The sequence below is a fragment of the Rana temporaria genome, chromosome 1 (genome assembly GCF_905171775.1).
Source record: "Rana temporaria chromosome 1, aRanTem1.1, whole genome shotgun sequence".
Lineage (NCBI taxonomy): Eukaryota > Metazoa > Chordata > Amphibia > Anura > Ranidae > Rana > Rana temporaria.
Window position 1 is genome coordinate 348921182 of NC_053489.1, and position 25891 is coordinate 348947072.

General features: G+C 44.2%; 1 protein-coding gene across 3 annotated transcripts in view; it reads left to right on the forward strand.

Annotated features, from left to right (window-relative positions):
* GTPBP3 (GTP binding protein 3, mitochondrial) overlaps positions 1–25891 on the forward strand; it is a 107716-nt gene that overhangs the window by 34121 nt on the left and 47704 nt on the right. For all 3 annotated transcript variants that reach the window (XM_040320510.1, XM_040320500.1, XM_040320517.1), the window contains exons 3-4: positions 22363–22598; positions 25217–25303. In XM_040320510.1, coding sequence (XP_040176444.1) covers positions 22363–22598; positions 25217–25303 — 323 coding nt within the window. The remainder of the gene's footprint in view (positions 1–22362; positions 22599–25216; positions 25304–25891) is intronic.

Below are 25891 nucleotides of genomic sequence, written 5' to 3' on the forward strand. Positions count from 1 at the left end.
GCTGCTCTGTGTCCCGTGATGTACTACAAGAAAAGGATTTTACAGGTAAGCTGTTATTAAAAATTCCTTTTTTTTTCTGTTTTAAAATTTGGCATGGGGGGGTCCCCTCAGATTTCATACTAGACCTGAAGGGCCTGGCATGGATCTGGGGGGCGGCCCCCTCTGCGTTTTTTTCTTTTGCAATTTTTGTTACATTTTTCTTTTACGTTCAGCTGTCCCCACTGACAGCAGATGACTCATCAGTTGTTAAGGACGAGATGACCCGCTTCCCATCCCCCTCCTTAGCAACCAACTATATACAGTGTTTTAAACAGAAAAATAAAAACCGCATCACAAACACAACGTTTCTGGTGCAATTCCATTGAAGTCGATTACACGCAAAACGCGGAAAAAGAGACCCGACCCTTTCCAAAAACGCAGCGGACGCAAAACGCATAGATGTGAACGTGTACCATGGGAAACAATGGTAAATAGACTGTAGTGCGTTTCTGCAAAACACACTAAAAAAACGCATTGGTGTGAACCTAGGGTAAGTAAATCAACCCAATTGAGTCTGGGCACTGTCAATTTGTAGTTTCATGTATAAAAACATATACGTTTGCATTTAAAAGCAGCATAGGGGTTTAATAGTTTTACTTACCCGCTCTTGCAAAGCTGCTTCTCTGGCTGGATCTTTCGGCCTCACAAAGGTAGCACAAGTGCGGTGATAGAACTCCTCTCCAGTGAATACCCACTTTAGTAACAATTATCTCTGAGATCTGAGTAGCAGCCACAGATGGTTTGTCAGTCAATTAGAACTGCCTGGAGTTATTATCTTTCTCTTAACTTGGTGATGTTAGCCGTTTTACCAATCAACAATTATATCAACTATTCATTTTTAAATCCATCCATCTTATGACCTCTGATTGACATGTATGTAGCAAATCGATGCTAATGGTTTTTGTTGTTAATTATTGAAACATATATTTTAGTAAAACATTAATATTAATACCATAGGCCTTTTCATGTTGTAGGCATTAATCATTTATATGAAACAATAAACATAGTCATAATGTTAACAAAGGTCTCTATGCATACAGTAAAACCTGTATTAAAACATTTTGCTTGTCTTGCAAAACGCTCTCAAACCAAGTTACTCTCAAACCAAGGTTTTACTGTATATTTGGCTATTTTGTTACTACAGTAAGTTTCATATACGTACCCATTGGGGCTGATTTACTAATACTGGAGAGTACAAAATCTGGTGCAGCTGTGCATCGTAGCCAATCGGCTTTTAACATTAGCTTGTTCAGTTAAACTTTCGGCAAGCTGATTGGTTTCTATGCAAAGCTGCATCAGATTTTGGACTCTCTGGTTTTAGTAAATCAATCCCATTATCTATAAAATGACAATTTTGTGAAAATCTGTTGGTTACACAGTTATAATTTTAAATGTAAAACATTCTGCATGTGCAATTAAAGTGCATGTACTAAAGCTTACAAACTGTATTTATTCTAGTGATGGTACACTAGATATTTTATCCAGTGGTCCCCAACCTTTTTGGCACCAGGGACCAGGGTTGTGGAAGAAATTTTTTCCAAGGCCCGGTGTACGTAGGTAATTTGTCGGGTACGGTGTACGTGGGTAATTTGTCGAGTACGGTGTACGTGGGTAATTTGTCGAGTACGGTGTACGTGGGTAATTTGTCGGGTAAATGGCTGGTGTTAGCGTTTCAATCATCACGCCACCATGGTTTATATGGTGTCAGGAAAATTGAAGCACGTTATTTCTATTATTACATTGTAATATAAAATGAAACTCAGTCTCACCATAATGCAGAATCTGCCACCATATGGATTGTCACTTGCTACGTTTCCTACAACCAGATGTGGATTGTCACTTGCCACGTCACCTGCCACCAGATGTGGCTTGTCACCTTCCACCAGATTATCTCATATCTCTGCTTCCCCCCCCCTCACCTCCAGCAGTATAGCAGCCCCATTGTGAGGGCAGAAGAGCGGTGATGCAGGCAGGCGGTGGGAAATCTCATCTCTCTGCTCGCCCACCTCATCTCAACAGTACAGCAGCCCGCTGTGTGGGCGGAAGAGCGGTGATGCGGGTGGTGAGAGATGATCTCATCTCCAGCAGTATAGCGGCCCCGCTGTGAGGGCAGAAGAGCGGTGATGCGGGTGGTGAGAGATGATCTCATCTCCAGCAGTATAGCGGCCCCGCTGTGAGGGCAGAAGAGCGGTGATGAGATCATCTCTCACCACCCGCATCACCGCTCTTCTGCCCTCACAGCGGGGCCGCTATACTGCTGGAGATGAGATCATCTCTCACCACCCGCATCACCGCTCTTCTGCCCTCACAGCGGGGCCGCTATACTGCTGGAGATGAGATCATCTCTATCCACCCGCATCACCGCTTTTCCGCCCACACAGCGGGCTGCTGTACTGTTGAGATGAGATCATCTCTCACCACCCGCATCTCAACAGTACAGCAGCCCGCTGTGTGGGCGGAAGAGCGGTGATGCGGGTGGATAGAGATGATCTCATCTCCAGCAGTATAGCGGCCCCGCTGTGAGGGCAGAAGAGCGGTGATGCGGGTGGTGAGAGATGATCTCATCTCCAGCAGTATAGCGGCCCCGCTGTGAGGGCAGAAGAGCGGTGATGCGGGTGGTGAGAGATGATCTCATCTCCAGCAGTATAGCGGCCCCGCTGTGAGGGCAGAAGAGCGGTGATGCGGGTGGTGAGAGATGATCTCATCTCCAGCAGTATAGCGGCCCTGCTGTGAGGGCAGAAGAGCGGTAATGCGGGTGGTGAGAGATGATCTCATCTCCAGCAGTATCAAAATGTATCTAATGGGAGCGGTTTTATAATTATCAATCAGCTGCTGCACCTGCAGAGCTCTAATGAGGAAAGCTGCTGGGCCTGCATCCTTTTCACGATCAGATCACACGATAATCTGATCGTTAGTACAGAGCTTCTGAGAGCTGATCAGGACAGTTCATCCGATATTATTTGACACAATTTTTTTTTCGTGCGATGCCAGATCGTACAATTTTAGTTTAATCAGTACAGCTGTTGTTCGAAAATGCAATACAAATACACTACAACACATTACATCACTTCAGAATTTTTATTCCGTTGTACGAGATATTTCGCGACTTTAGTAAACTCTTCAGGTTCGATCTGAGTGTAGCATGCGTACCAGGCATTAGACGTGTTCCTATTGGGAGTATCTCACCAAAAATGACATTTCTGTTGCAGGGGATACCTGAAATCTGACTTGTATCTTAGTGCAGACTTTTGGGGAAATTGGTGAGCCAATGAGACAAGCAAGAAATTATGTTTCTGGGAGGAGTTCTGTACACATTATGTACAGAACACCTCTAGCTAGCCATATTGGATTACATTTTACAGGAAATTACCGAGCTGCAGATTGCAAAGGAAAGGTCATTTTTAATAACATTCAATCGCAATATGACTTGTGTTGCAATTGTATACACTATATTATTTTTTATTCATTTGCTATTTTTTTGTGTGGAGTTACCCTTTAAATCTGCACATGAACACTGAGATTAAGGCTCCTTTCACACTTGATTTTGCGTCCCCGATTTTGCCGCGATTTTGCGGCCACGATTTTGCCACGATTTGGGATCGGTACAACTTCGACTTTGCCACAACTTTGGCATTAACCAATGAAAACATACATGGTGTGAGGCAATTCCTTTTCCTGCCACCGCAGTTGTCATTGCTGCTGCAGCAGTAGCAGTGCATGAGGAAGAAGAGGAGGAGAAGCGGAGGCAGAGAAGACGTCGATATTGGGTACAACCCATCATTGCCAATCGTGAAGATAGGGGTCATTTTTGGGTCCTCTATAATGAAGAATGAGAAGAATGCTCCTTACATTGGTGGTCAGTGGGAAGAATGCTCCTTACATTGGTGGTCAGTTGGAAGGATGTCCCTTACATTGGTGGTCAGTGAGAAGAACGCTCCTTACATTGGTGGTCAGTTGGAAGAATGCTTCTTACATTGGTGGTCAGTGGGAAGAATGCTCCTTACATTGATGGTCAGTGAGAAGAATTCTCCTTACATTGGTGGTCGGTTGGAAGAATGTCCCTTACATTGGTGGTCGGTTGGAAGAATGTCCCTTACATTGGTGGTCAGTTGGAAGAATGTCCCTTACATTGGTGGTCCGTGAGAAGAATGTCCCTTTCATTGGTAGTCAGTGAGAAGAATGCTTCTTACATTGGTGGTCAGTGGGAAGAATGTTCCCTTCATTGGTGATCAGTGGGAAGAATGTTCCCTTCATTGGTGATCAGTGGGAAGAATGTTCCCTTCATTGGTGATCAGTGGGAAGAATGTTCCCTTCATTGGTGATCAGTGGGAAGAATGCCCCCTTCATTGGTGGTCAGTGGGAAGAATGCCCCCTTCATTGGTGGTCAGTGGGAAGAATGTCCCCTTCATTGGTGGTCAGTGGGAAGAATGTCCCTTTCATTGGTGGTCAGTAGTGTTGCTCACGAATATTCGCATTGCGAATATTCGACTCGAATATAGCATATTCGAGAAATCGCGCTATATTTCGAAATTCGCGGTGAATATTCGCAATTCCGAATATTCGATTTTTTACAATTTTTTTTTTGAATCAGATCACATCCTAGATATCTCCATCGACGTCTAAAAGCATTGCTGGTATAATTAGAGACCCTGGGCCGAGTAGCTGAAGCGTTCATTGAATTTTCCAGAAAGATCGCAATGCGATTATTCGGCAAACGCAATATCGCGCGATTATTTTCCTCGCCCCGATCTTCCGCATCAGAGCGATTTTTACAGTTTCATTTTTAAAACAGATCACATCCTAGTGATCTCCATAGACGTCTGAAAGCATTGCTGGTATGATTAGAGCCATTGGGCCGAGTAGCTGAAGCGATCATTTTATATTGCCGAATATTCGCAATGCGAATATTCGGCAATAGGAATATTGCGCGATTATTTGCTCCGCCCTTTTGCATCAGAGCCAATCAGAGTTCTCCTTCCACACTCGTCACAGGTTAGCAACCAATAGGAACCTGCCTGCATGGACATTATATAAGCTCACTCCCAGCACCATTTCATTGCAGATTCAGAAGCTTGCTATAGAGTGTGGAGGCTGTTTCTGTGTTCCTGGTTTCCTGGTTTCCTGTGTCTTTGTTCTTGATTGATTTAGATCATCACCAGCATTGCTATTTAGTGATTCCAGTGGATCTTTTCCAGTATATCAACTGCTTTTTTCAAAGCAATAGACCCAAGAGCTTTTTTCAAAGCTACGTTTTGTGCTGTTTTGTGCTGTTTTTTTCATTTGTGTTACTGTTTGATCCTGCAATCCTCCCTGTTCAGTTATATTTGCAAGAGATTTCAGAACACATATTGATCTGAGCTTTATAAAAGAGCTTTTCTAAAAGCTAAGTTTTGTTCATCTTGTGTTACTGTCAGATCTTGCAGGTTCACTGTTCAGTGATATTTGATAGGCATCTCAGTTCAAATTTTGTTTAGTTTTCCCTAAAGAGCTTTTATAAAAGCTAAGTTTTGTGTTCAGTTTAGTTAAATTTTGTGTAGTAAGTGTACACACTGTTAGTGTACATTTATTTCATCTAGCTTAGCTTAGTGTGTGTTTAGTGTCTGTGTTTAAAAAAAAAAAAAAAAAAAAAGTTAGTGTTTGTTTAGTGCTTTTTTTTTTTTTCTTTAATTTTGTAGTCCTTGTCTGGTGTACTACTTTTCTTATAGTTTAGTAGCTGTCTGTGTACGTCTTTGTCTGCGTGCCTGTCTTGTAAAAAAAACACAAAAACACATTTTGTTCACATTTTCCCCCCCAATAAAGTTTAACCCCCCCACACACATATCAGCAATTATGAGCGGCATCCGTGGCCGTGGCAGTAGGGGTAGGGGAGTTACTCCCAGTGCTGGATCGCTGCCAGCACGGGGTACCTCTCGTGCCCCTACTAGTGGTAGAGGATCGGGTGCAAGGGGAGTACGCCTGATCCGGGAGTTCTTCCCATCGGGCAGCCGCCCGATATTGCCATCTCAGGCTCAAGTAGTGGTGGACTACATGGGGCACAGCAGTGCCACTGAGTCGTCGGTCCCGACTCACAGTAGTACCACCATTACACCGTTGCCTGTACTACCCCCCCCCAGCCCCCAAGAGTCCAGCATCTTACTGTTCGACAGCGACAGTGATAGGGATCTCTTGGGGGAGGCCATGCATCAGGCAGACCTCCAGCTCTGTCCTGATGGTCAGGACCTTTTTGAAGGGATGGATGAGGAGGATGGGATACCTGCTGGCAGTATCCCAGAGACATCCCTTCAAACTGGTGCTGCTGTTTTGGTGCAGGAAACAGCAGCACCTAGTCAGACCCAGGCGTGGGTGAGGGGACAGCGGAGCCAGGCTAGAGGCTCCATGTCACGTGGTTCCCTCAGACCAACACATCTCAGCCCTTGGTCTGACATCTCTGGGGGCGAAGAGGGTGACCCATCATGGTTGCCATCTGACGCGTCGGCTCACTACGTCAGTGACGACGGGGAAGGTAGGCACCCTGGTGAAACGGTGCGCCAGGTCACCACCAGGGAGACCATCGTCAGGGTCTCCACTGGTGATGGCAGCAGGAGGTGTCAGGAGGAGGAGCAGCAGCAGCAGCAGCAGCAGCAGGCAGCTCCACCTGTGCGCACCGAATCCCAGCAGGTGCAAGTAAGCGTCACCCCATCTGACAGGAGGGCGGTGCTGAAGTCACCTGTCTGGAATTTCTTTACCCTGGTGGCAGACAACCCTACCGTGGCCATCTGCCGGATTTGTAAAGTGAGGGTGAAGAGAGGGAAGTGTTTGGCTCGGGTGGGTACCACAGCCCTGAACCAGCACCTCAGGATAAACCACTGGGCGTTGTATGAGGAGATGAAGCGTGGTGGTGGTAGCAGCGCCACCACCACAAGTGAGCAGGGTACAGCAGCCCCTGCCACATCTTCATCTGTTTCCAGCAGGTCATGCCCCCCCGCTCCCTCTAGTAGAGGTACTGGTACCGGCAGCCAGACCTCTACTTCCACAGCACCCTCCACGTCTGTGTCCCGCACTGCCGTCCGGCGCCAGGCGTCGATTTCAGACGCCTTTGACCGCACCACTCCCTTCCCCCCTGGAGACCGACGTGTGCGTTCCCTCAATGGGCTCCTGGCAAGGGTTATTGCCCAACATCTGCTGCCCTTCAACATAGTTGACAGCAACCCCTTCAGGCAGATGTTGGAGCAGGCCCAACCCCAATGGCGTGTCCCCAGCCGCCATTTCTTTGCCAGGACTGGTGTCCCTGCCCTACACCAGCACATTGTTCAGAATGTAACCCTGTCGCTGGATCACGCTGTCAGCGACAGGGTTCATCTGACAATGGATGGCTGGACCAGCAGGCATGGGCAGGGACGCTACATCAGCTTCACGGCCCATTGGGTTTCCCTCCGAGGCGTCGGTGAGGGATCGTCGGCAACCGATCTTGTGGTGCCGCCCCGGGGTGTCCAGGGGAGAACTGCTGGTCTCCCTCAAGCCACTGTCTCCGCAGCTGCTGAGCCTCCCAGCAAGCGCCCCCGTAGCTACTCAAGTGTGGGGCACGTGCGCTGTCAGGCCGTGCTCCAGCTTGTTAGTTTAGGGGACCGGAGACACACTGCAGAAGAAGTGCTGAAAGCACTTCAAGCTCAGGTCCAGAAGTGGCTGACACCCCGAAGGCTCCAGCCAGGTATGGTTGTCTGCGATAACGGCAGCAACCTACTCGCCGCCCTCCATGCTGGCAGTCTGACGCACGTGCCCTGTCTGGCACATGTCCTCAACCTGGTGGTGCAGAAGTTCCTGCGCACTTATCCAGGGTTGAGTGACATTGTGGCAAAGGCGCGTAGGATTGCCAGCCACTTCAGGCGCTCCCCAACCGCTACCGCGTCCCTGTCCAAATTGCAGCGGAAGTACAATCTGCCCCTTCACAGGCTGATTGTGGACAGTGTGACGCGGTGGAACTCCACCCTCCACATGCTGAAGAGGTTGTGGGAGCAGCAAAGGGCGGTGAGGGAGTACCTGATGGAACTAGGCACTCAGAGGGCTTCACCACAACTCCCTTTCATCGCCTGTGCGCAGTGGGGGCAGATAAACCAGGTCTGCCAAGTGTTGTCCTCCTTCGAGCAGGCGACCAAGATGGTCAGCAGTGAGCAAATTGGCCTCAATAGCGTGCTGCCAATACTGTTCATGCTGGAGAGGACACTAGATCGCCTGCTCGAGGCTGGGGAGAGTGCCTTGGTGGAGCAGGAGGAGTCAGCAATGCTCCACCGAGACCAGGGCCAGGACCAGGAGGAGGAGGAGGAGGAGGAGGATGATGATGAAGAGGAGGAGGAGGTGGTTGCTGGTGTCGTCCCGGAGTCAGGGCCTGGTCAGGAGGGAGAGCCGGTGTTGGGGGCACCGATAGTCCGGGGGTTGGGCATGTCTGAGTTTGACCAGCAGCGCCTCAGGGAAGAAGAGTCGCACCTCATTCACCTGGCCAGCATTGAGGAGTCACAGCGGGCTGTGCTCTTCCCCATGGCTGCCCACATGCTCAGATGCCTCAGGAGGGACCCCCGGGTTAAGACCATCAAGACGAGGGATGATTTCTGGATGGCCACCCTTTTGGATCCCAGGTGCAAGGGGAAACTGGAGCAGTTCATCCCAGCCAGCCGGAGGCAGCACCGGATGGAGGAACTGCAGGCAGCCATTGTCAGACGGTTGGAGCAGGCAACTCCCCGGCCTCCAGTTGTCCCCCCTCATCTCACCCAGCAGGTGGCTGCACCCAGCTGCAGCCGAGCAGGGGACCTAATGGAAGAGATGAGGATGTTCTTCCAAACCGAGCGACCCAGTACCACCACCAGCAGCAGCAGCAGCAGTCACCACCAGCGGCTGGCCCACATGGTGGCAGACTACATGGCGTCCGTCGGTGCTTCTGACAGTATGAGCACCGACGACCCCATGGAGTACTGGGTTGCCAGATTGGACACCTGCCGCGAGCTCGCTCAGTATGCGCTGGAGTTATTGTCTTGCCCCCCCTCCAGCGTACTATCTGAGCGGACATTCAGCGCGGCAGGTGGGGTGGTCACGGACAAGAGGACCCGTCTGTCCACAGACTCCGTGGACAGACTCACATTCATAAAGATGAATGAGTCCTGGATCGGCGGTGACTTTCTGGCACCCGTCGTCGGTTCAGGGCGCTGAAGGGTCCCTTGCCATGCATTCCCTGATGAAGCCCCGGACCTGATGTATTTACAGTGCTGAATATAACTATTTCAACATCAGAGAAAATCAATGTTAATATTTGGTACAGTAGGCTTTCTTTGCAATTACAGCGGTCAAAAATTTCTTTTATTTTTACACCAGCTTTGCACACACTGGAGGAGGGATTTTGGCCCACTCCTCCACACAGATCTTCTCTACATCAGTCATGTTTCTGGGCTATCGCTGAGAAACACGGAGTTTGAGCTCCCTCCAAAGATTCTCTATTGGGTTTAGGTCTGGAGACTGGCTAGGCCACGCCAGAACCTTGATATGCTCCTTACAGAGCCAATCCTTGGTTATCCTGGCTGTGTGCTTTGGGTCATTCTCATGTTGGAAGACCCAGCCTCGACCCATCTTCAAAGCTCTAACTCAGGGAAGGAGGTTGTTGCCCAAAATCTTGCAATACATGGCCCCGGTCATCCTCTCCTTAATACAGTGCAGTCACCCTGTCCCATGTGCAGAAAAACACCACCAAAGCATGATGCTACCACCCCCATGCTTCACATTAGGGATGGCGTTCTTGGCATGGTACTCATCATTATTCTTCCTCCGAACACGGTTAGTGAAATTATGATCAAAAAATTATATTATAGTCTCATCTGACCACATGATTTTCTCCCATGACTCCTTTGGATCAGTCAAGACAATTATGTCAGCAGTTATTTCACACCCTATATACTCTTATTAAGACTGCTGTACATCATGGCAACTCCTGCCCATGTGATATGACTCTGTATCAACTACTACTGTTAATACTACTACTGATGCTTCTGCTGCTGCTGCCGCCCAGTCAATACACCTATGTCAGCAGTTATTTCACACTCTATATACTCTTATTAAGACTGCTGTACATCATGGCAACTCCTGCCCATGTGATATGACTCTGTATCAACTACTACTGTTAATACTACTACTGCTGCTTCTGCTGCTGCTGCCGCCCAGTCAATACACCTATGTCAGCAGTTATTTCACACTCTATATACTCTTATTAAGACTGCTGTACATCATGGCAACTCCTGCCCATGTGATATGACTCTGTATCAACTACTACTGTTAATACTACTACTGCTGCTTCTGCTGCTGCTGCTGCCGCCCAGTCAATACACCTATGTCAGCAGTTATTTCACACTCTATATACTCTTATTAAGACTGCTGTACATCATGGCAACTCCTGCCCATGTAATATGACTCTGTATCAACTACTACTGTTAATACTACTACTGATGCTTCTGCTGCTGCTGCCGCCCAGTCAATACACCTATGTCAGCAGTTATTTCACACTCTATATACTCTTATTAAGACTGCTGTACATCATGGCAACTCCTGCCCATGTGATATGACTCTGTATCAACTACTACTGTTAATACTACTACTGCTGCTTCTGCTGCTGCTGCCGCCCAGTCAATACACCTATGTCAGCAGTTATTTCACACTCTATATACTCTTATTAAGACTGCTGTACATCATGGCAACTCCTGCCCATGTGATATGACTCTGTATCAACTACTACTGTTAATACTACTACTGCTGCTTCTGCTGCTGCTGCTGCCGCCCAGTCAATACACCTATGTCAGCAGTTATTTCACACTCTATATACTCTTATTAAGACTGCTGTACATCATGGCAACTCCTGCCCATGTGATATGACTCTGTATCAACTACTACTGTTAATACTACTACTGCTGCTTCTGCTGCTGCTGCCGCCCAGTCAATACACCTATGTCAGCAGTTATTTCACACTCTATATACTCTTATTAAGACTGCTGTACATCATGGCAACTCCTGCCCATGTGATATGACTCTGTATCAACTACTACTGTTAATACTACTACTGCTGCTTCTGCTGCTGCTGCTGCCGCCCAGTCAATACACCTATGTCAGCAGTTATTTCACACTCTATATACTCTTATTAAGACTGCTGTACATCATGGCAACTCCTGCCCATGTGATATGACTCTGTATCAACTACTACTGTTAATACTACTACTGCTGCTTCTGCTGCTGCTGCTGCCGCCCAGTCAATACACCTATGTCAGCAGTTATTTCACACTCTATATACTCTTATTAAGACTGCTGTACATCATGGCAACTCCTGCCCATGTGATATGACTCTGTATCAACTACTACTGTTAATACTACTACTGCTGCTTCTGCTGCTGCTGCCGCCCAGTCAATACACCTATGTCAGCAGTTATTTCACACTCTATATACTCTTATTAAGACTGCTGTACATCATGGCAACTCCTGCCCATGTGATATGACTCTGTATCAACTACTACTGTTAATACTACTACTGATGCTTCTGCTGCTGCTGCCGCCCAGTCAATACACCTATGTCAGCAGTTATTTCACACTCTATATACTCTTATTAAGACTGCTGTACATCATGGCAACTCCTGCCCATGTGATATGACTCTGTATCAACTACTACTGTTAATACTACTACTGCTGCTTCTGCTGCTGCTGCTGCCGCCCAGTCAATACACCTATGTCAGCAGTTATTTCACACTCTATATACTCTTATTAAGACTGCTGTACATCATGGCAACTCCTGCCCATGTGATATGACTCTGTATCAACTACTACTGTTAATACTACTACTGCTGCTTCTGCTGCTGCTGCCGCCCAGTCAATACACCTATGTCAGCAGTTATTTCACACTCTATATACTCTTATTAAGACTGCTGTACATCATGGCAACTCCTGCCCATGTGATATGACTCTGTATCAACTACTACTGTTAATACTACTACTGCTGCTTCTGCTGTTGCTGCTGCCGCCCAGTCAATACACCTATGTCAGCAGTTGTTTCACACTCTATATACTCTTATTCCTACTGCTGTTCATCATGGCAACTCCTGCCCAAGTGATATGACTCTGTATCAACTACTACTGCTAATACTACTACTGCTGCTGCTGCTGCTGCTGCTGCTCAGTCAAGACAACTATGTCAAAAGTAATTTCCCACTCTATATACTCCTATTACCACTGCTGTTCATCATGGCACCTCCTGCCCAAGTGATATGACTCTGTATCTACTACTACTACTACTACTGCTGCTGCTGCTGCTCTGTCAAGACACCTATGTAAAAAGTTAATTCCCACTCTATATATACTCCTATTACCACTGCTGTTCACTGATACCACTGATAGTTAATTTATCCCTTAACTACCCCCATTTGTGAGGGTCGGGGTTTTCCTTTAAAGTCCCATGCAAATCAATGGAAAATGTATGTTCCCACATAACTTCTGTACGCCTGGAGATATTTCAATAATACCCGCTATACATATTACTTATATGCCAAATAAAAATATATAACAGTTAAATTAACCCTTACCAACACCCTTATATAAAAGATGGGTATATTTATATTACTATGATTTTCCTCCCCAAAAGGTTAAGATAGGAAGACCGGGCAACGCCGGGTATTCAGCTAGTAATAGTATAAAATGTTTTCGGTTATTATTAAGCTAGATGTGTTGATGTTGATGTTGATGTGTTAGATGTGAAGTTAGATGTGAAGTTAGATGTGTTTAAAAAACTAACAATTTCAATAAGAAATGAAACCTTTGCAAAATATAACATTTTTTATTAAAAAAAAAAAAAAAAAATTAGGACATTAACTTCTGAAGCTCTGTCACCTCATCCATGTTTTTCGCCAGTTGTTGCACCAGTTGTTGATTTTGGCGCATCAAAAACAGTATCTGCTGCTCATTTGCCATTACTCTCTTCGTGAGGTTTTTCATGGCAGCTTGCTTCACCTCTAGCTTTTTTAGAACTGTTAGGATATAAGAAAAAAACATTTGGATTTCAAAGACCGTTACGAAAGATTATTTTCAGCCATAAAAATAATAAAGTCTGACTTAAGAGACTCTATGAAAGAGGATCTGGCAGAGGCAATTCTCTTCCTTAGAACTCTACATTGCATTTATTTGCATTTGCTAAGCCTAGAACTACATTTCAAGATTAATATAAACCATTTCTAGGTTTTTCATATTTTTTTTTTTGGGTTCATTATAGATAAGCTTTGTTTTGGTTCTAAAACAGCCAAATAATGTGGTCTGTATTTTTGAACTGTTAAAGATCATGTTCCTGATGTTTAAGCCTGCTGCTACTATCCAGTCACTTGATTGTTTTCATTGTGTTTGTCTTTTGCTTAAACTGTGCAATACAGTAGACTGTTGGCTTCCCAGCCAGTAGTCCTGTGGTAGTTTGCGTTTCTTTCCCTCAAGGAATCTATAAAATACATTCGCATATTAATACAGAGGAGTCGGAGTCGGGGAGTCGGGGAGTCGGAGTCTGAAGTACATAAAACTGAGGAGTCGGAGTCGAAAAATTTATCTACCGACTCCACAGCCCTGCTTTAAATGCTGTCCATTTTTAGAGCTACATTTTATTGTTGAAATTTTATTAATATATGTGCACATATTTACCCTCCTGATTGACGGTATAATTAACCGTCTCATCCTGCTCCTCTTCCTCGTCACCCACTACTCCACCAGAAGTTTCGGGGGGGGGGTGCAGCTCCTCCTCTTGCTCCTCCACAGGAACTGGGGGTGGTGATGTGGATGGCCCTGGCTGCTCCTCCTCATCCCTCTCCTCCTCTTCCACATCCTCCTCCTGCTCCTCCTCTGCGGCCTGTCGCCTTGTGCGCTTGGGGCGCACAGTTGGTAGCGGAGCTCCTATAATAACACAATGTTCATATATTATAAAAATGTTTTCTAATGACGTATGCAAATTCTGTGTACTCTACTGTATTGTATATGAATACAAATTAATTTATATAGACAGTTAACCAATGGGACAATGTTATATTAAAGGGTCTTGTGGGCACTACAGGGGACTGAGCGTGAGCTGGGCTGCCACCATGGTAAAATGAGCTGTTTTTGTCTCCTTTGTTTTGTTCAGACGATCTCATGTTAAAAAAAAGTACTTGATGGAGTACACAGGATTACTATAACAACCCCACGCCTAACACAGGAATTTAGTGGGAATCTATATATATAAAACTCAACGTGTGTGTGCATGTATGTATGTATGTTCCACCATCACGTCCAAACGGCTAAAGATATTTACATGAAACTTGGCACACAGGTTACTTATATGTCAGCCACAAATATAGGATTGGTGGTTTAACCCATACCCACCCCCATTTGCCTTGGTCAGGGTTTTTCTTTAAAGTCCCATTCAACTCTATGGGAAATACATGTTATTTCATAACAGCTGTAGATATTTCGATAACACTTGGTCACATGTTATCTATACGTCCACTTAAAGTATAGGATCGTTAATTTATCCCTTAACTAACCCCATTGGTGAGGGTCGGGCTTTTTGTTTAAAGTCCCATGCAAAGCAATGGGAAAAGTATGTTCCCACATAACTTCTGTGTTCCTGTCTGCTGTCCCATGTTTTTTTCCAACAGTACTATGAATACCTTGGCTGGTGGTGATATATGTTACAACAACATGGCGTCTTGGTTAACAACATCTGACCTTACATTAATTACATATGACCTTCCATAACTGTCCCCAAGGGACCCGGGCTGGCTCAACGCGATTGCCACTGCGCTGACAAGCCATTCACCTCTGCAGCTAGGGGTTCGGATCCCGCTCTCGGCTACATGTGAATTGAGTTTGGTGGTCTCAGCTCGGCCCCCGGTGGGTGTGCTATGCGAGGTAAGCCTGCGCTTAGTATGCCCACCTCCCTCCCACAAAAACCACCACACTTACACACGCACTCGCAATTGGGTTAACATGCACGCACTCTGACCATGCGGTCTCTAAAAAGAGAGGCGAAGGACTAACGGGGCTGGTTGAGCGGGCAAATCCTCTCACTCCCTTATAGGGAGTCCCTCTGCCCCGTGGGGCTTCGAAGCGGAGCAGGTAGGACGGTCTGTGTGGGAGGACCCCCTCACACCCGCCATTGCCACCCGGGGCATGGAGAAAGGTGGCAGATTACCTCTGGGGGAGGCCTGCCTACTCCCAACTCCTGCAGTCCGGCTCCTCTCTCGAGTACACGCACAAAATACACTTTAGGGAAAAAAAAACATAACTGTGACCAATAACTTACCAGGATGATATTTATTCCGGATACGCCTGACCCGGTTCATCTGGCGCCTCTTCAGGTCGGACCACTTTTTGAGGATCGCCATGCGAGTGTGTTCTTCGCCTAGTTCCTCAATCAGGGAGCTTATAACTCCCTGTTTTTCTTGCTGCCTCCGCAGCTCATCGTATCCTGTTTCCAGGAACTTCTGCAAGATGAAGAACAAAGTATATTGTAATACTTTTGTTGACAGCCTTATGGATATATGACATAAATGTATGCTATTCAACAATTGGAAGCATTCTCGCCTTATTAATCAATGACAGGGGTAACATGACAGATTTTATATACTGCCATTTCCGTCGCCACCTTTTTTACATAAATATAGCAGCCATTATCATTTGCATAATTATGAATATATACTAACTTTTAAACTAGACTAAAATGCAGTTGAAGATAATGAAATAACAGTGGTCAAAATACTTACACAAATCAGCAACTTTTCCTCAGATACAGTGAAATTACTTCCAACCATCTTGCTCTGCGATTGCGTTGCGATCATAAAGTTGGAAACTGGCAAGGGTCCAGGAAATGGTCGCGTGTTGTTCGCGTGTTGATTGCGCTGCTTGGACCGAGATGGGTCCATATGGCTTCGGCTGTATGGACCACAGTAACTCTTTTCCCTGTCAGGAGCCTAACGCCCCGGGGGGTCAGAGACGGGACCTTTTCGGAGGACCACTGACGTATGCAACCGTCGCAGTTTTTTGTGATGTCACTCTTTAGGTGTGTGCAAATTTTTCCTTGCACCGGGTGGAGTTTTTGGGTTGTGTTTTGCACGCCACAGGCTTTTCAACAGAAAATAACCAGCTGGAGGCAGAATGGTTGCAAAACACTACGGGTTTGTTACCTAACTCTGGGTTTCAAGACCAGTCCACCTCCAGCTGTTGCAAAACTACTACTCCCATCAGCCACGGTCTGTCAGTGCATGCTAAGAATTTTACTTTTGCTGCATCTAGGGTGCCACAGTTTAGAGACCCGTGCATAAAGGCCTGAAAAATGTGGGCCTGCAGAACTTACAATACTAGAAGTGCCAGCATTCCCAGGCATGCTGGAAGTTGTAGTTCTGCAACATCTAAAGGGCAATATGTATTCGAACGTCCTTGGGCCTTGAGGACACTGAAGTCAGGACGTTCGCATACGTCCTATGTCCAAAAAAATTTTAAATTCATTATGCTAAATAACAAGGAAAAGTGCCTAAATACACATTTGCCAACCAGGGTGTCTGCAGCTGTCCAGGCATGCTGGGACTTGTAGTTTTGTAAAAGCAGGAGACACATTTTTGGTTAAATACTAATATCTGATCATATATACTAACTTTTAAACTAGACTTAAATGCAGTTGAAGATGATGAAATAACAGTGGTCAAAATACTTACACAAATCAGCAACTTTTCCTCAGACTTTGAGAAATTGCTTCCCACCATGTTGCTGTAATATTGGGAAACTGGCAAGGCTCCAGGAAATGGTCGCGTGTTGTTCGCGCAATTGCGCATGCGCGATCGAAAAATCGCAATCGCAATATGTATTTTGGTTAAAATATCATACATATTCGATTTCAGAGTGCTGCTACAGCAGTTTTCGAAATATCTGCAATAAATTTCGCATTCGCATGTTGCGATATTTCGATAAAATATCAGGAATATTCTGAGCCAATCAGAGCGCTCCTCCAGCATATCTCGAAATTGCGCAATAAATATCGCATTCGCATGTTGCGATATTTCGATAAAATATCAGGAATATTCTGAGCCAATCAGAGCGCTCCTCCAGCATATCTCGAAATTGCGCAATAAATATCGCAATCGCATGTTGCGATATTTCGATAAAATATCACGAATATTCTGAGCCAATCAGAGCGCTCCTCCAGCATATCTCGAAATTGCGCAATAAATATCGCATTCGCATGTTGCGATATTTCGATAAAATATCACGAATATTCTGAGCCAATCAGAGCGCTCCTCCAGCATATCTCGAAATTGCGCAATAAATATCGCATTCGCATGTTGCGATATTTCGATAAAATATCACGAATATTCTAAGCCAATCAGAGCGCTCCTACCGCAGTTATTAAAAAATCGCAATTATTTTCGCATTCGCAATAGCGAAAAATCGCATTCAATTAATTTCGATAAAATATCACGAATATTCGAATTTAGCGAATATATCTCGAATATTCGAATATATATTCGAGATATATCGCGAAATCGAATATGGCATATTCTGCTCAACACTAGTGGTCAGTGGGAAGAATGCTCCTTACATTGGTGATCAGTGGGAAGAATGCTTCTAAAGCCCCGTACACACTATCAGTTTTCCTGCTGGTTTTCTCTTCAGGTTTACCAAAACCATGTAGTACAAGGACCTGCCTGATTGCATTCAAATTGAAACGCTTAAGGTTTGACCTCATATTAGATGGTTTTGGTAAACCTGAAGAGAAAACCATCAGGAAAACTGATAGTGTGTATGGGGCTTTACATTGGTGATCAGTGGGAAGAATGTTCCCTTCATTGGTGGTCAGTGGAAAGAATGTTCCCTTCATTGGTGGTCAGTGGGAAGAATGTCCCCTTCATTGGTGGTCAGTGGGATATTTGTCTTTGTGGTTTATCTTGTCTTTGTAGTTTGGGTCACACAAATCATAAATAGCTTGGCACTCACAGATCGAATGATTTGCTCATTATCGAGGACGTCTCTTATTTTTACCTGTTTGGAGCACATTGTTCCTGAGGGAATAATCAGGAAGTGAATGTGTGGTGGAAAAATGTGCTTGAGAGGGGCTACTATGCTGAAAGGATTGGGTGGGACAAGGCACAAAAGCTGCTTGTGCTTACAAAGTTGTACTAAAATCGTACTGAAATCGTGTCTATATTATTCAGGTACGATTTGCATGCTACTTGAGGGTTTAACATTGAGGTCTATGGACATCAACTCGCATGGAAGTTGCACCAAAGTAGTGCAGGGACTACTTTGAAGTCTTAAAGTCGTGCCAATATGAATGGTGTTCATTGAATATCATGGAGACTGACTTGTCATACGATTTTGCGGTACAAAATCGTGAGACAAGTCGTATAAGTGTGAAAGGGGACTCGCACCTGATTATAGTAAAATCTCTTGGGTATGTTTCTTGACTGCAGCAGCATCTGCCTATATACCCTCATCTTGAATATTAGTCCAGATTAGAGCCATCTAAGGGGGGCCTTTAGATCTGTAACTGTGGTTTGTATGCCTGCCATTGTCCAGAAACCAGTGCTAAAATAAGTAAGTAGTATGACCAGTGTAGTAGTATGTGTAAGTAGTATGACCAGTCTTGTATGCAGCAAGAGGAACTCTGATTCTAGGGTATGTGCATAGGCGTGCGCAGCCTATTGCATTAGGGTGTGCACCCAAAAAGCCCAAGCACACTACCGATCGACTCACGATGTTCATTCAGAAAGGGAAGGGGCCAACAAATCACATATTTAGTGGCCCCTTCCCCACTCCTAAAATATCCCAGCAGCAACAGCCAATAGGAGAGGAGGGAAGCTGGCAGCACAGCGGGGGGGGGGGGGGGGAGATGGGAGCCAGCCAGGGCACTAGGGATCTGTGCTGCATAGGGTGATTAGGGTGTGCCTGGGCACACCTGGCACACCCTGTGCGCACGCCTATGGGTATGTGCAATATGGGTCTTAAAGTGGTTGTAAACCTAGTTACTTGTAGGTACTTGAAATTTCTCCTAAACCTGTACATGCACCGCATCAGGGTTTACTTCCTCTTTCATTGTAAACAAGTGCAAAGAAAAACAAGTGTGTAAAATATAATGGACAAGGAAATGAACAAGAACTCAAACTAATGTAACAAGCAGGTGATTGTAATAATATATACAAAATATCAGTGAAATAACAGTGTTAGGCAGGGTTAAGCAGGATTAGACTAGGATCAGATTAGGCAATGTAATGGATAAGAAGTCGCAAAAAAAGACAAACATGCCAAGGCACAGATCACAGGAATGTGTGGAATTAAATAGTCAGCCAGGCCTAGGTAGCAGTTGATGATAAAAGTGCAATGACTGTTGGGAGACACCCATTGGTGGCTTTCAGAATTACAGCCATAGAGCCACAGGAGGACAGAGCCACCAGGGAAAGGGTAAAACAGGGAAAGAACAAGTTACTAGCAGCCAGATTAAAGCCTGTCAATCCTTTGCACTTCCTCTATCCATTGGTAATATTTAGTCTGTCCAAAAAAATTAACTGGCTGCATATCTGTTCTGTACTTGATAATATTTTTTCTGCTATGGTCTATTTTTTTTACTTGGCTACATGCATCTTTGTTTATCTTATACTATTATATACTGCTCTAGTATTAAAAAAACAGGTGATGCTAGTACCCCTATGCAGAAGCCATTGATTATTTTTAATTTCATGTAAATATTCACTGAAATCAAAAAAGCTAATTTTCTAGCAGTAGTTTTCTTTTAGAACTTGGAGAATAGTATAAAAACTCATGCACTGCTTTATATGAATGTATGTCATGTTATGAATTAAAATGATGTTAAAGCCTTGTGGTCTTTTTTTTTTCCGTTAAAACTAACAAACATGTTATACTTAACTGCCCTATGTAGTGGTTTTGCACAGAGCAGCCAAGATCCTCTTCTTTGGTTCTCCTGGCCCCTCCCCCCTGTTAAGTGTCCCCACAGCAAGCAGCTTGCTATAGGGGCACCCGAGCCACAGCTCCCTGTGTCCATTCGGACGAGGAGCCACGCACGGCCTGGCCTCACCCCCTTAAACTCATTGGCTCACTGACTTTACCAGCAGTGGGAGCCCATGGTGCCATGCTGCTGTCTGAGCCAATGAGGAGGGAGAGTTTCAGACAACCAAGACTCTCGTGCAGCATAGCTGGATCTTGATGGGTAAGTATTTGGGGGGCTAAAGGGGGAGCTGCACACAGAAGGCTTTTTATCTTAATTCATAGAATGCATTAAGATAAAAAAAACTTCTGACTTTACAACCACTTTAAATATATATTTTATAAAAGTGAACAAATGTGTATGTGATATATATATATATCACAAATACATTATATTAATTAGGACTGCTGCTACCACAGTTAGTTAGTTAGTGTACCAACACACTCCAAAAACTCCACCTGATGCAAAAAAAAGTGCACACCAAAAAGTGAGACACAAAAAATGCACAGGGTTCACATCTGGTTCTCTTCTGAAGAGAAGGGATATTTGCCCTGATCCCCCTGGGCGTTAGTCTACAGACGGGGACTAGGGTACTTCACATGGTCCATCTGGCTGAAATCAGATGGACCCCGTTCTCTGGGAGACCTGCCGAAACGGACCACCCCAAGTACTAGGTGGGGCTCCTCCAAAGGGAGACCCCATGAGAGGAGACAAACCAAGCCAGAAGGCCATGTCCACCCCCTCCCAAGACATCCAGGGCAGGCTGAGGACCTACACCTTACTAATCAAACGTGAAAAGTGTACAAAAAAACCCCCCAAAAAAATGTATAAAGTGAAAGACACAAGCAACATAAAAGTGGGGAAAGGGGAAGTGCTATGGTGCCATAGTGAAATACAATAGCCGGCCTTAGAGTGTATCAACACACTACTCAAAATACCATATTCCGCTACATGTCATCCCAATATACACTTATTGGGATGACATGTAGCGGAATACATTTTGGCCTAAATATATATGTGTAAATTATTTTTATTTATTTTAGAAAAAAGTTACAAGTATAATACAACACAATAAAAAAAACTCATAAAATAAACAAAAATAAGAAAAAATTTAGATCTCATACACAACACATTATACGTATATTTATAGACATATATAAAAGGTGTATATCCTAGAACCTTATCATAACAGCCATATGTATCATAACTAAATATTCCCCAGGGGAGGAAAGAGACATCATGAGAGGTGGACGTCTCCCACAACTAAATGTAAATAATCCAACAGATCTTTCTCCCCAGTAAATCTAGAGGTTACTAGGTCTCTCTACCTAACCCCTACCTTCCGTGTCCTTAGTCACCCACCCCCCTTCCTCTCCCCCCTCCATCACCACCAACCACCTCTTACTTTCAGTGTTTGTGACCTGATCAAAAAAAATAAAACCATTAGTGATTATTAAGGGGGAAAAAAAACTATAAAAAGTTACACTTGGCTTCCTCCTTAGTTCTACCCTTCCCTTCCCATACTGTACTCCCATACCCTTCCTGTTTATCCCTCCCTTCCTCAATGAAAAGGAAAAAAAATAATAAATTATATTTTATACTTTTTGTTATAAAATATATCCAATAAAATCTAATTTCTTCATAAATAAAAAAATGATGTAATTTCATTTGTGTACAGTTTTGCACAATTGCCCAATTGCCAGATAAAGTGGCACAGTGCTGAATAGCAAAAAATGGCCTTCTCATGTAAGGCGTAAAACCTTCCGGAGCTCAGGTGGTTAAAGCTTTTAACTCGACTGCATTTAGGCCCCTTTCACACTTGTGCGACCTGAAAGTTGTGTGATTTTGACACAATTTTTTTGCAGCGACTTTGAAACGACTTGAAACAATGCCTGTGTAATGTTGAGGTCTGGGGACCTCAAGTCGCCTCAAAGTCGGACCAAAGTAGTGCAGGGACTACTTTGAAGTTGCACAGATATGAATGGTACTCATTGAAAATCATGGCGTATGACTAGCCTCATGCCCAATCCAACCTTTGCTTAGAATCCTTCCAGGGTTTGTTTCCTTAGCCATTTAGCTTTACTACTCTTGAAAAGCCTGCTTGCATTTGCAGTTGATCTCTACTATTTTATACCCACTTCCCTTTCAGCTTTCTGCCTCGGGTCATAGGGGGCATACAGTCCCTGCCACAATAAGGTAGCAGTTCCCGGGATTTACCATATTCTGATTAGTGAGCTATAATCACTTTTATTTTGTGAAGAGAAGCATTTGCAGCACCTGTTATTTATATTGAACTATTGTCCTAATTCATTACTTGTATCTTACAGACCTTTGAAAAGGTGGAGACATCACGATTCAAGAGATACTATATTTTCCCTTTCCTCTGGCTATGGAAAATGTGGTGTGGCAGTGATTCGGACCAGTGGCCCTTCCAGTCAGCAGGCACTACAGCAGTTAACCAAATTGCAGACATTGCCTCCTCCAAGGCAAGTCACCCTAACATCGATTATTTGTCCAACATCTGGAGAGCTGTTAGACAGGGGACTGGTGGTGTGGTTTTCAGGTGAGCAAATGCCTGCACATTCATTTTCCAGGTGTCACTACTGCAGCTAATACAAATATAATATCTTTAAAGTGTTACTAAACCCAAAACAGTAAAATCAATCTGTATATTCAGTAAAGCATGCTTGTCAAAAATAGGTAAAAAATTTGCAACCAAAAAGAAAAAACAAGCAAAGTGTCCTGTTATAAAAAGGAGAAAGTGTACAAATAAGTGTAACAATTAAGTGCTCCCACAAAAATAAAAAATGAAAAATGCGAGTGAAATTTTGCAAAGAAAGTGTCCACTGCAAGTGATATTGATTAGATGTAATCACAAGGTAAATTCATCCAACAATGTTATCCATATGATTTTCAGCCGTTGATATATATTCAGACAGAGAGGCCGCTTACCAGATTCGGTGGACCTCTATTACGGAGGTCTTATGGGCTCATCCAAACCAGGGGTCACTCAGAGGGATCCTCCTTAGCTACGCTCTGATGTACTAGCGTGTCTGTCTTCCTTCAAGGTTCCCGGGGCTGTGCTGGATCCTATTCCAAGCAATCTCAGCTTCCAATGTCGGCTTCCAATAGGGTGGCGTGGTGTGCGGATATGTTAGAGGAAGTGCAAAAAAAGCTTCATGGTGCAGTATAATTTGGGTATTCCAAAAAAACCTTTATTGAAAAAGCAGGTTTAAAAGCTTGTTTAGGCAGAACAATTAAAAAGCAGGATAAAACTTCCAGCAGCGGCTTTAGCCAGTCAGCTGGGGCGTGGTGACGTCAGATAATAGTTGCTCTGCCCGACGCTGCGTTTCTCCCTGTTGATACCTATTGAGGAGAAACGCAGCGTCGGGCGGAGCAACTTGCTTTTTCAATAAAGGGTTTTTTGGAATACCCAAATTATACTGCACCATGAAGCTTTTTTTGCTCTTCCTCTAACATATCCGTACACCAGGCCACCCTATTGGAAGCTGAGATTGCTTGGAATAGGATCCAGCACAGCCCCGGGAACCTTGAAGGAAGACAGACACGCTAGTACATCAGAGCATAGCTAAGGAGGATCTCTCTGAGTGACCCCTGGTTTTGATGAGCCCATAAGACCTCCGTAATAGAGGTTCACCGAATCTGGTAAGCGGCCTCTCTGTCTGAATATATATCAACGGCTGAAAATCATATGGATAACATTGTTGGATGAATTTACCTTGTGATTACATCTAATCAATATCACTTGCAGTGGACACTTTCTTTGCATAATTTCACTCGCATTTTTCATTTTTGTGGGAGCACCTAATTGTTACATCTAATTGTTACACTTATTTGTACACTGTCTCCTTTTTATAACGGGACACTTTGCTTGTTTTTTCTTTTTGGTTGCGCATTTTTTACCTATTTTTGACATGTTTGTTTAGCTGTGTATTCCATCTTTTTTGTATTTTTGCAGCACCAGATAGTTTCATTGTTTTAAACAACCCTTTTCCTCTCGTTAGGTTGGAAACGTATAATTAGCACTTTTAGAGTGTAGTATGGCACATATCTTTTTTTTGTTAATCTATTAGACCTCACTTGAAATATTTTGTAGCACAGGCTGCACTGATCACTGTTTTTGGGGGGAAGCGCAGATTGTTCACGCTTTACATCAGTAAAGCATGCTTGTTATACTCACTGTGAAACCTAAGGGGTTAATCGTCTGCATTGATCCTGTCTCCTCTGATCCTCCCCTTTTTCCACTGACTCCAGAACAGGTACAGATAAGACAGAGCCTTTGGAGTCAGGCTGCACATGCTCAGTTTGGTGTGTAATGCTAGAGAGTTTTTTTTTTCTTGGGAGAGTGCATGTGATCAGCACAGAGCCAATCTGCACTGTCTAGACAGAAAGTCAGGAGCCCTGAAGCCTCATAGGACAGCTCAGTGCAGTATGAAAACTCCTCCTACAAGCTTTGCCAATCACCAGACTGCTATATACTGCTGATGAGAAAATGTGTTTAGCCGTTTATATTTACTAAAATGATTGCATTTCCATGTTCTGTGTACAGTGGGAGACCAGATATAGTTAATGCCGAGTCCTGGGTTTAGTAACACTTTAATGCACTTTTATGGAGGGAGGTTCTAAGTTAGTGGTCTCCAAACTGCTGCCCTTAGCTTGCCTTTATCTGGCTTTTGGTGCTCTATGTCTTCCACTGATTTTAGATGCTATTCTGCCAACTGACATCAACAATAGGGCACCTTTTATCCCACTGACACTGACAATGGGGCATTATTCCTCCTAATGATACCAACAATGGGGCACTATTCCTACTCTTAATACCAAATGTGGCGGGTTTACTCCCACTGATGTCAAGAAAAATATCCAATCCCGCTGGCCCCTCTAAAGTCTGTAGGTCAATAAATTGGCCCTTGATTTAGAAAGTTTGGAGACCCCTACTCTAAGGGAATTATGTTTTGAAAAATAAGGAATGGTACTTGGGTTTACAAATTTTTCTTTCCTTCTGCAACCCCTGTGCTACATAAATCTTGCACCTATTAATCATTAGTTATCTGTCTTTTTTATCATCCAGTCTGTGGGTTATATAAGGCTTTTTCTCATCAGTCTATTTAATTCCTTTATTAAAACTGCTGTTATTTTATTGTATTTCTTTTTTGTTAGGTCCACGTAGCTTCACAGGAGAAGACTGCTGTGAATACCATGTACATGGTGGACCAGCTGTGGTCAGTGGCATACTACAAGCTTTGGGTAGGATATCCATGAAAAACACCTTCAGTGGTGGAGATAATGTATTTGCTACTTATTTTCCAGTCATTTTATATATTCCTAGAAAATCGTGAAGGAAATTTATAATCTCACACCCCTCTCCAACAGCTCTCATCAACCCCTTTGTTTATTGCAATCATCTCCTTTAATATATGCCCTTCCACATGTGCACCCCCTTTCACCACTGCAATCTCTTCCACATGTGCACCCCCTTTCACCACTATGCTCTCTTCCATCTGTGCACCCATTATTGTACCACCTTTCACCACTGCAACCACTTCCACCTCTATGACTGCAAACACCTTCCCAATACATTTTGTATGCAAAACATTCCTCTGTGAAAATTTTAATTAACCGGTGGAATTATAAATTCCCCCTGACAATTTAAAGTATTTTTTTCCCTTTGAAAGGGAATTTATGAATAGTTTGTAATACACATTGTGAACACTCCCTTCTTCTACTTCAATAGACATGCTACCAAACCGATTGATTAGATTCTACCTTCAGAGATTTTGCTGACTAGCAGTTGGATTCCCTACCTATTTCTCAGTTTGGGTTATCTGGTGTAAC